This window comes from Alosa alosa, chromosome 12 (assembly GCF_017589495.1).
Source record: "Alosa alosa isolate M-15738 ecotype Scorff River chromosome 12, AALO_Geno_1.1, whole genome shotgun sequence".
NCBI lineage: Eukaryota > Metazoa > Chordata > Actinopteri > Clupeiformes > Clupeidae > Alosa > Alosa alosa.
The window spans coordinates 3,688,033-3,699,226 of record NC_063200.1 but is presented as its reverse complement, the minus strand read 5'-3'; the positions used below and the strand labels follow the sequence as shown (position 1 = coordinate 3,699,226).

Genomic DNA, 11,194 nt, shown 5'->3' with positions numbered 1-11,194 from the left:
CGAGACGTGGAGAGTGGTCAGATGGAGACTAGCAGATGTTCTGCATTCTCTCTCTTTTTCTTTCTCTCTCTCTCTCTCTCTGTGTCTTATTCTCTCTTTCTCTCTTCCGCACTCTTCTCTGCTCCATACAGAGGTTATATTTCACAAATGCTCAGTTGGAGTACCCCCACCCCACCCGCAGTTCTGTGCTTGCCGCTGCACCAACAAACAGGCACCAAGACATCCTGGCCAAAGAACACCTCATAAATCCCATACACAACACAAGAGGCAAAATAAAGATTCTTACATCTTTGTGCTGGAGGTATTTTCTTCTTTTCATGGGTATGAGGCGCTTTGTTGTCTGTGTGCGTGCAGCCCCTTGGCAGATATATGTGGTGGCTTTTCAGATGGCTGCTTTTTGAGGGTTTCCTCAGGCAGGCTTGTCTGGTGTCTGGGGCTGACTGACTTCATCTGCCCTGATCTCTGCGCCTCTGAATCATCTAATGGCTCCTCCAATTATGGAACCCACATGGATGGCTCATGGAGGCAAATTGACTTCCTGCGCGAGCGAAGTACAAGATGTCCTCCTGGATAGCGAGGCAGGGGAGTGGCTGAGTGGTGTGTTTGGTGCCTCCCGGTTCCCATCTGGTTGTGCGCAGGTAGCCTCAGCTGCACGAGAGAGGGACAGGTGCACGATTGAGACTGTGGGAAACATGGAAATTGGGGTCTCACTAGTGCTGGTCTGTGGAGAGGGGGGAGGACAACACATTCCTGGCTGTCTGTTCAGTTGTGTGTGTGTTTGTGTAAGTTCTTTGATACTTTGGGGACTTGTAAAACATATGTCTGCAGAGCGCATCTGTCCCAAATGAAGTTTGTCTTCGTATTTTTTGAGCTATTGGCTCTGTGTTCTAGTGTTGATATGTGTGTGTGTTTTGTGTGTGTGTGTCAGCGAGTGGGATGGTGTGTTTCTGTGTGTTTGTCTAAGAGAGTCTTCATCAGTGGGGAGCACAAGTGGGTCAATCAACATTCTCATAAACATGCTTTTATGATCAGGCTCGAAAGTCTCTCTTCTTCCCCTCGGTGCGAGTCTCGAGTGGGCAGGGCGGAAGAGATTAGAGGCCCTCACCGCGGCCTGATGGCTTTACCAGACACACACAGCCGTTTGGACTCCGATTTCGCCAGGCCTGAGCAAGGTGCTTCATGGGAAACGCAAGCTCTCCTGCTGTGCTTCCCAGTCACCACAAGCCGCCGTCATGCTGCAGTCCTCGGCCAAACTCGCTGAGTGACTCTGGCCTTTTAAACGTGGACTTCTGCTTTAGAAGTCTGGCTTCAGAAAGTAAGAATCCAAGCACATATTTGCTCCAAGCATTGACTAAATCAGCTGATTCTAATCAGCACAACTCCTCAGCCAGATACATCCATTAAATGCACAAGTTGAACCAATACATGGTAGAACTTTTACCCTTTGAAGCCAGACTTTTACACCTCCACTGTAAGGACAGGGTGGCAGTCTAGCAGCGACAGGAAAAGGCTGGACTGGAGTGCCACAGAGAAATTGTTTTGTTTTGCAGTGCAATTGAGGTTATTTGGGGCCTGAATTCTATATCTGTCCATCCACTCTATCCATCCATCCATTCGTTTTCTTAAGCAGTCTGTCTGCTCTGTGATGCACACTCATTAAACAGCTGCCCCTGTCGTGATGGACTGTCCGAGCCTGGAGTGCGAGCGTGCTTCCTGTGCTTCCGTGACAGAATTCCCAGTCTCCCAGTCGGACTTAGCTCGGAGGAGAGAGCTGGCCAGATTGGCTGGGAAAGCGCAGCTCCAGAAGCCTGCTAGACCGATCATGTTTCTGGGTGTATTTCCTTCCTGCCTCGCGCATTCCATCAAGCTTGCGCACTGCTTGCTATGTGCCGCCTGTAATAAACGCTTTCTGATTTATTTACAACGACTGATTCCGAGGTGCACCGCAGTTCCAATCTGGAGCACTAAATCTAACGTGGGAAATCAGATGAATTATTTAGGCTCAGATATTACCAGGGGAGCTCGCTGTGTATTTTGGTGGCTGGTTTGAGGTAGGAAGGAATGTATGTATAAGTGTGTGTGTGTGTGTGTGTGTATACGTACGTGTGTGTGTGACCATACGTTGTCTCTGTGTTTTTCAGGTGTACGCCCCATCTGCGAGCACGGCAGACTACAACCGTGACTCACCGGGGTACCCGGCCTCCAAACCCCCCGCCGGCTCCTTCCCCAGCTCCTTCTTCATGCCCGGTAAGTCACACACACACACACACACACACACACACACACACACACACACACACACACACACTCTCTCTCTCATGTGAACACACGGGCCTTGGGATGGGATTATGCAACCATCCCTAAACTCCAGAGTGCTCATGCTTCACATCATAACACTGTAATTCCTTGTTTCACGCATTATTGCTTTCAAACCACAGCCATTATCCCAACTCTAACCCCAGCCAGCAGAACTGACCCTATTGGCATTAAGAACTAAGATTAAGGTTTACTGCCTCTGCTGAGAATTTAAGAATCAGGTTTTTAAGTGAGTAATAACGGTGAATAATTGAATAATGGTCCCGCTTAGTGTCCCGGTGCTTAACTACCACTAAGAGGTGGATTGAGACTCCCTCTCAGAAATGGAAATGTATATGGTTTATGGTGGAGGCGCTCCGGCCAGATAGCCAGTAGGATTGAGCTGTGGAGCCAGTAATCCCTACTCTAATGAGAATGCATCAGCTTTCACTATAATTGAGGCCATGAGTCTCTGTGTGTTTGTGTGTTTGAGAGGGAGAGAGAAAGAGAGGGTGTCTGTGTGTGTGTGTGTCTGTGTGTGAGTCATGGCCATGTTTTGGACGGTGTCAAGCTCTCAGTGACTTTTTGTTATTGTGTCTAGACTATGTCTAGACAGTCAGAAACCAAACTGTGCTACTTTTGCCTCTGGTATGATACTTGACTGATTACATCAGGTTAGTGTTTATAGGTTTTGAATATTATTATGGGACTAGAGAAACCTGTTTTTGTGTCACTACCTCATGTAAAAATGATGCAACAAAGTCATAGTTATGTGTGGTAATGGTACATGATGGAAAGATGTTTCTCTCTCTCTCTCTCTGTGTGGTGTGTGTGTGTGTGTGTGTGTGTGTGTTCAGACGGCCATCACAGCACTGACCCATGGAGCTCCTCCAGTGGCATGAACCAGCCCGGCTACAGCGGCATGCTGGGAAACTCTTCACACGGCTCCCAGAGCAGCAGCTACTGTGGCCTACACCCACACGAGAGGCTGGTCAGTACAGCTGCACTCTCCCCCTCCTCGTCATTGTCCTCTCCTGTCCTCTCCTGTCCTGTCCTGTCCTCTCCTCTCCTCTCCTCTCCTGTCTTGTCCTCTCCTCTCCTCTCCTCTCCTCTCCTCTCCTGTCCTGTCCTGTCCTGTCCTGTCCTGTCCTGTCTGTCCTCTCCCTGCCTCCTTCTTCTCACTATTGGTGTCTTTTTGTATACTTTCAACTGTCCTTATAATCTTTCCTGTAAAATTTACCTGTCTCTTCTGATTGTAATGTGTAGGCATATTGTTTCAGAGGTTTGTGAGTGACAGGCCTGTGTGTCCATCTCTCTGTCCCTCCCACAGAGCTACCCATCACACTCCTCGGCCGACATCAACTCCAGTCTTCCTCCCATGTCCAGTTTCCACCGCAGCGGCGGGACCAATCACTACAGCGCTGCTTCCTGCTCCGCCACCACAAACGGCACAGACAGCGTCATGGGTGAGTCGCACTTCCAGTCCAGTCCAGTCCAGTCTAGTCCAGTCCAGTCCAGTCCAGTCAGTCCAGTCTAGTCCAGTCTAGTCCAGTCTAGTCCAGTCTAGTCCAGTCTAGTCCAGTCTAGTCCAGTCTAGTCCAGTCTAGTCCAGTCTAGTCCAGTCTAGTCCAGTCTAGTCCAGTCTAGTCCAGTCTAGTCCAGTCTAGTCCAGTCTAGTCCAGTCTAGTCCAGTCTAGTCCAGTCTAGTCCAGTCTAGTCCAGTCTAGTCCAGTCTAGTCCAGTCTAGTCCAGTCTAGTCCAGTCTAGTCCAGTCTAGTCCAGTCTAGTCCAGTCTAGTCCAGTCTAGTCCAGTCTAGTCCAGTCTAGTCCAGTCTAGTCCAGTCTAGTCCAGTCTAGTCCAGTCTAGTCCAGTCTAGTCCAGTCTAGTCCAGTCTAGTCCAGTCTAGTCCAGTCTAGTCCAGTCTAGTCCAGTCTAGTCCAGTCTAGTCCAGTCTAGTCCAGTCTAGTCCAGTCTAGTCCAGTCTAGTCCAGTCTAGTCCAGTCTAGTCCAGTCTAGTCCAGTCTAGTCCAGTCTAGTCCAGTCTAGTCCAGTCTAGTCCAGTCTAGTCCAGTCTAGTCCAGTCTAGTCCAGTCTAGTCCAGTCTAGTCCAGTCTAGTCCAGTCTAGTCCAGTCTAGTCCAGTCTAGTCCAGTCTAGTCCAGTCTAGTCCAGTCTAGTCCAGTCTAGTCCAGTCTAGTCCAGTCTAGTCCAGTCTAGTCCAGTCTAGTCCAGTCTAGTCCAGTCTAGTCCAGTCTAGTCCAGTCTAGTCCAGTCTAGTCCAGTCTAGTCCAGTCTAGTCCAGTCTAGTCCAGTCTAGTCCAGTCTAGTCCAGTCTAGTCCAGTCTAGTCCAGTCTAGTCCAGTCTAGTCCAGTCTAGTCCAGTCTAGTCCAGTCTAGTCCAGTCTAGTCCAGTCTAGTCCAGTCTAGTCCAGTCTAGTCCAGTCTAGTCCAGTCTAGTCCAGTCTAGTCCAGTCTAGTCCAGTCTAGTCCAGTCTAGTCCAGTCTAGTCCAGTCTAGTCCAGTCTAGTCCAGTCTAGTCCAGTCTAGTCCAGTCTAGTCCAGTCTAGTCCAGTCTAGTCCAGTCTAGTCCAGTCTAGTCCAGTCTAGTCCAGTCTAGTCCAGTCTAGTCCAGTCAGTCCAGTCTAGTCCAGTCTAGTCCAGTCCCAAGGCCACGTCGTCGTCTTCAGCCCAGCTCTCTATGTTTGTGCAGCTCCCGCTGCAGAGATACTGAGGTCGAGGAGGAGCAGGATCAGTTTCTCTCAGATCGGTTAAGAGGTTCATTCGACATCAGTTAGTGGTTAGTGCTGTCATCCGCGCTCTCTGACGATGACTCATCTGTCTCTTGGGTCTCCTCAAGAGGACGCAACTCTCCGGAGAGACCGAGAGAGAGAATAATTAAGGCTTCCGCAACACAGGCAGCCTAAGGAGGCTCTGCAGCACAACGCTGCGTATTGAGGAGCGAAAGAGTGCGTTTGGTTTCCTTGCTGTCGCATCTCGGATGAGGAGCGTCTTATTCAGCGGGCGCTATGGAGATGGGCGGGCACCAGCACTGACGAGAGCGAGAGAGCGAGCGCGCTCAGAGAGAGAGAGAAAGAGAAAGAGAGAGAGAGAGAGAGAGAGAGAGATGTGCGATAGCTGAGTAATTACCGCAGGAGCAGATGCCTGCAGACAGGCCCCTCGTTTATTTTTAGACAACTTTTTTCTCTCTCTCTCTCCCATCTTTCCCCTGATCATTACCACGACCCGCGTCTCTCCCTCCCTCTCAACTTGTCTCCAGGTAGCTGATAAAGCGAAGAGATAAGATGGTGTGATTAGATGGGTGCGCTGATAGAGTGATAAGTGAGAGAGAGAGAGAGAGAGAGAAAGCAGGAGCCCAGCCTGAGCCTACGACAATCCTGTCGCGTGCTAATTTTCTGGTTGGATTCCGTACGGCATCTCCCGGAGCAGCAGCGGAGCCTGGAATGCGGAGTTGTTGTCTTTTTCCGGCCGGCTCGGCCGCCTCAGACAGACCTCCATATGTTCCCGGCCCTTTGAATTCCCGCGCGCGGCAAAAAAAACCCCAAAAGTAATAAAACAATAGAAAACAGATTGAGCGCTGGTTTCTTTTCTCTGCATTCCCGTGTTATTTGAGCAGAGAAACATAAACATTACAGCATGAAACAAATAAGAAACACGAGGCCTTCCTCGCACATGTCCCTCAGCTTTGCACACAAGTGCTTTAGATTTGGGGCCTTTCAGTTCTTCCCCCTCAAAGACAGCAGGAGAGGAACATCCAGTGTTGCAACATACACACACACACACACACACACACACACACACAGACACACACATACACACACACACACACACACACACGCACACACACACACCTTATGAAAGGGCACATGCATGTGCCAGTTTGTGAATGTGAATGCAGCGTGTGAGCCCCGTCTGAACACAGAAGTGAGGCGCCATTCAGGAGGTGAGCCAGCCAGCTTGCAGGCGTGCAACAGCCCTCCTCTCATCCTCCTGCGCCTCTGATGTAGATCAGTGCAGAGACAACGCAGCCTCTCTCATAGTGCCTCGTGCTACAGCCATACCTATCACAGAGAGGAGGATGTGTCTGTGTGTGCAGGGGGCGGGCTGGGGGGATGGGGTGGCTGCAGACCGGCTTTGCCAAAAAAAAAAAGGGAAGAAAGTCAGCCGTCAGTCAGTCATGTTAAATCAGTGCAGGGATCTGAGAACTGGGGGATCACAGCGAAAGATTCCCCCTTTGAAGGCTTTCCCAAACCCAGCCCCTCTGCAGTGCTAAGCTCGCCTTTATTTGAAACTGATTCTCGCTCGGAGCACACATGCTGCCAGTTAGCCCAGTCTGATACGCAGGGCTGTGTGCAGTAATCCCTGCTGCTCTGGGCTTCAAGCAACCCCCAATTTGTGTTTAGCGAGTCTGCTGAGATGCTCGGAGCCCCATTAAGGGGAGCAGGCTGGTGCCCGTGTGAGTTCCTCTGGGGATAGGTGGTGTGGCATCAGAGTATTGGAGTATAGCAGTATTGGAGTATTGGGAATATTGGAGTATAGCAGTATTGGAGTATAGCAGTATTGGGAGTATAGCAGTATTGGGAGTATAGCAGTATTGGGAGTATAGCAGTATTGGGAGTATAGCAATGTTGGAGTATAGCAATGTTGGAGTATAGCAGTATTGGAGTATAGCAGTATTGGAGTATAGCAGTATTGGAGGAAAGCAGTATTGGAATATTGGAGTATAGTATTGCATTATTGGAGTATAGCAGTATTGGCAGTAAAGCAGTATTGGAATATTGGAGTATAGCAGTATTGGAGTATAGCAGTATTGGAGTATAGCAGTATTGGAGTATAGCAGTATTGGAGTATAGCAGTATTGGAGTATAGCAGTATAGTGGTATTGGAGTATAGCAGTGTTGGAGTATAGCAGTGTTGGAGTATAGCAGTGTTGGAGTATAGCAGTGTTGGAATATTGGAGTATAGCAGTATTGGAGTATATCGGTATTGGAGTATAGTAGTATTGGAGTATAACAGTATTGGAGTATAACAGTATTGGAGTATTAGAGTAGCTATAATCAGGTGGATGCGCAAAAGGACATCAACATATTTGTCACTGGGCAGAACTATTGGCAGGAACTATTGGCCCTGGCATGTGACCCATGTAATGTTGTGAGTGGCGTTGTGCTAGTGAGGTGACTGGGCACGGGGTCATGAGTTGGAGAAGCGGGAGAGTCATGGGCATGGGGCTCTGGTGGTGCCAGGGGAGTCATGGGCATGGGAGAGAGGGTCATGTCAGGGGAGGAATGGGAGAGAGGGTCATGTCAGGGGAGGAATGGGAGAGAGGGTCATGTCAGTGGGAGGAACGGATGGACAGCGTGCGCTGCATCGGCGGCTCTTTGGCCTGGAGAGCGGCGAGTGGTCAGAGCGCGGCGAGTGGTCAGAGCGTGGTTAGATGCCCCGTGGAGCAGGGCAGAGCTAACTTGCCTGTGAAAGCGTAAACGCGCCATCTGGGAGGCCCAGCCAGTGGAGCAGAGGCTGTCAGGAGAGATTGGCAAGGAGCGTGTCAGGGAAGCAGGACACACACACACACACACATATACACACACACACACACACACACACACACACACACACACACACACAGACACAGACAAAATAAACAGCACGTTTACAGCATGCTCACACACAGTCAAAGGACACACGAATGCACTGAGGGTATATGCTCACATTGAAGACATTTGACCACAAATGAGCAAGCAAGAGGTTTTCCACTTCACGTATAACACAGTAGACATAAACACCACGCACACACACACACACACACACACACACAGATACACACACTGAATGTGGGCTGAAGGTCTCTATCCACTTCAAGGATCAGACTCAAATTGCCTCGCACTGTGGCTGAAGCACTGGGACTATTTTCTGGCCTGTGAGCAGAAATGCCCCAAATGGGACAATGAGACTTTTAATTTCTTTTACAAATGTTAGAATTCCTGTTTGTTGAGTGAGCATAAAGAATGATGGGTGAGTCTGAGTTTGTGTTGGCAACTGAGAGAATAACTGAATGTGTGTGTGTGTGTGTTGATCTCAGTGTGAGATAAACGTGGGCGGTCCTCTGTGGGACTATCAGCTCTGTCCTCGTGTGTGTGTGTGTGTGTGTGTGTGTGTGTGTGTGTCCGTCCTTCCTCTCCTGGGTCAGCCTCACTAGCGGGAGCATGAATAATGTGCTTGGAGGCGAGCGATGTGACAGCTGGAGACGTCGTGCGCTTGAAGGGGGGGAGGGGGATTAGAAGCAGGGATGGATGGATGGAAGGATGGAGAGGGGAGGGGGTGGGGTTAACTGAAAGAGTGTCCTTGTCAACGGGCCTCTCCCATCTCTCTGTGCTGCAGCTAACCGGGCGCCGAGTGGGGCACCAAGCAGCTCCCAGACGGGTGACGCCCTTGGAAAGGCCCTGGCTTCGGTGAGTAGGCCCTAACAAGGCCCAAGACACTTCACTTATGCACAGGCCTTGTCCATCTCTCTCTCTTTCTTTCTCTCTCTCTCTCCATCACACACATAGACACACGGACACACTCCTCAGCTTGCAATCAGCTACCCCAAAAAACAAATCTTCACTGAGGATTTCATATTAGCCTCAAACAACATTGGGATGCCAAGCCATTATGTACATTGGTCCATTTAAATCGAGGCTACTGAATGTACACGTGTCTTTATCTATAGTATGCTCTGTGTGTGCAGTACCTGAGGATCAGTATATACCTTTTGTGTGTGTGCTCTGTGAAGTCTCTGGAGGAGTGTGGTCTCAGCATCGCACCTCCACACATCTCCAAAGTGTGTTTATTCCCGTCTTTATATTTAGACTGTTTATTCACGCTCATTTCTAGCTAGTTAGTATTACTCAAGAGTATTGGATGATAAGCGCTTTAATTGAGGAGTGATTAAATGTGTTTTCTGCAAAGCAAGGTTAAAGTCCTTAGCAGAATAATTAGCTCCGAGCTGAAGACTCAGTAAGAATCCTGCTAAAAGGAAGATTCTGTGATGATGGGTCTTGTTTATGTCAGCAGTACAGCGAGAAAGCAGGATGCAAAATGTGTACGCGCACACACACACACACACACACACATACATACACTTTGTCTCTCTCTGAAACCCACACACTAGTCACGCACGCATACACACACACACACACACGTTCCCTTGCTATTTTCTTGCTGATTTGTCTATGGGGGGGAGGGGAGAGATGTTGGCTCACCATGTTTGGCTGCCTTCTCGTTTCAGATTTACTCCCCGGATCACACAAACAACAGTTTCTCATCCAACCCCTCCACCCCTGTAGGCTCTCCGCCCTCTCTCACAGGTACCTGCTGTCTCTCTCACGCACGCATGCACACACACACACACACACACACACACACATACACACACATACAGTACACGTACCCACGCACATATACACTCCAAGGGCAGGCAAACACAGTTGATCAATTGTAGTTGAATGGGTTATGAAACTCTACAGTATGGAAAAGAGGTTGATGGGAATTCCAACATTTTCTGGGCAGTGCTCAGAACAGAGTGTTTATGGTCACAGTGTGTGTTGTGTATTTAATGCAACATGGATGTGCAATCAAAAGAAACAGCTCTGCAAAATACCAGACCAAAAACAAAATCAGAAAGGATGGAGAGTGGACAATGCAGGCCTCAGAGTTTTAGAAGAGCCTTTTACAAGATGGCTGACACTATTTGCACTCCTCATGGCTGAGAGATGGGCCGAGGTAGACACACATTTACTCCCCAGTCCCCACAACATCTACTTCATCAATGACTATCATCTGCACAGCTGAGGGATCTTAGCAACAAGAATACACATGCATAATATGAATCATGTGCACGACTTACACATACACATGCACATCAACTCAACAACAATGCCTATATAATAAACACATGCACACACACACGCACACACACTTATGCACGTGCACACTCATAATATCCTCCCCTTGTAAGCTCCGCTTTGTTTTTTCACCAATTACCGTTCCCAGCAAAGCAACGACACAAATACTCTGGCTCAGACTCCTTACAGCGAAAAACAAGTTCCTTGTAATCAGCATGTAAAATTCAGTGCTAATTGTCTCAGCCACACATCATTTGATATTTCCCTGTGTATTGACTGATAGTCTTAATTACAAACACTTCTCAACAACTCATTTCAAAAGCAGCGCCGCAAATACTGCACCCGTTGCTGTCGAAAATGGTGGCCCGTAATTGGCGTTTATTAAAGTATTAAAGTTATTAGAGTCCACAAATAAAAGTGGCGCTTACTTAGCTGACCACCGTGAACTAATATTTTCACTTTTAAGTTTATTTGGAAGTTTAGAAAAGGTAAATGTTGATGGTTATGCACAAATGTTTTGTCAGGTAAGGAGCAACACGTTCAGTTTATTTGCACATGAATGTGGAAGTAATCACATGCTAATTGGCAAGAAGGGAAATGAGTCTTAATAACACAGAGAGGTTTTGGGGGGGGGGGGAGTGGTAGGAAACGCGCTGAAATAAGAGAGGACAAGAACGACAATATAATCAGATCTAATAAGCATGATGAAGGCAGGGCCAGGACGAGGAGCCGTAGAGGTCAACCTCCTTTCTCTCGCTCCCCTCACACACTCGAGAAGAGCGGCAAAGGCCGATCTCCATAACACAGCCACCACCCCCACGCCTCCTCGGGCCCTTTGTGGCGTTACCTGCCTCTCGCGGCTCCGCTCACACCTCCTCCCCGCTCACATTACACCCCACCCCCCACCCACCAGCTAATGATCACAGGTCGCACAGATCAGGGCCCGCCGCACAAAAGCGCCGGCACAAAGGCGAGGCAGCGCTGAAGGCAGGACATAA

At 49.0% G+C, this 11,194-nt stretch overlaps 1 protein-coding gene across 1 annotated transcript in view; it reads left to right on the top strand.

Moving 5' to 3' along the window:
* Positions 1–11,194, top strand: part of LOC125304784 (transcription factor 4-like) — a 149,500-nt gene that overhangs the window by 116,954 nt on the left and 21,352 nt on the right. The window contains exons 9-13 of the mRNA XM_048259282.1: positions 2,142–2,247; positions 3,153–3,286; positions 3,626–3,761; positions 8,692–8,762; positions 9,581–9,659. Of these exons, the coding sequence (XP_048115239.1) occupies positions 2,142–2,247; positions 3,153–3,286; positions 3,626–3,761; positions 8,692–8,762; positions 9,581–9,659 (526 nt within the window). The remainder of the gene's footprint in view (positions 1–2,141; positions 2,248–3,152; positions 3,287–3,625; positions 3,762–8,691; positions 8,763–9,580; positions 9,660–11,194) is intronic.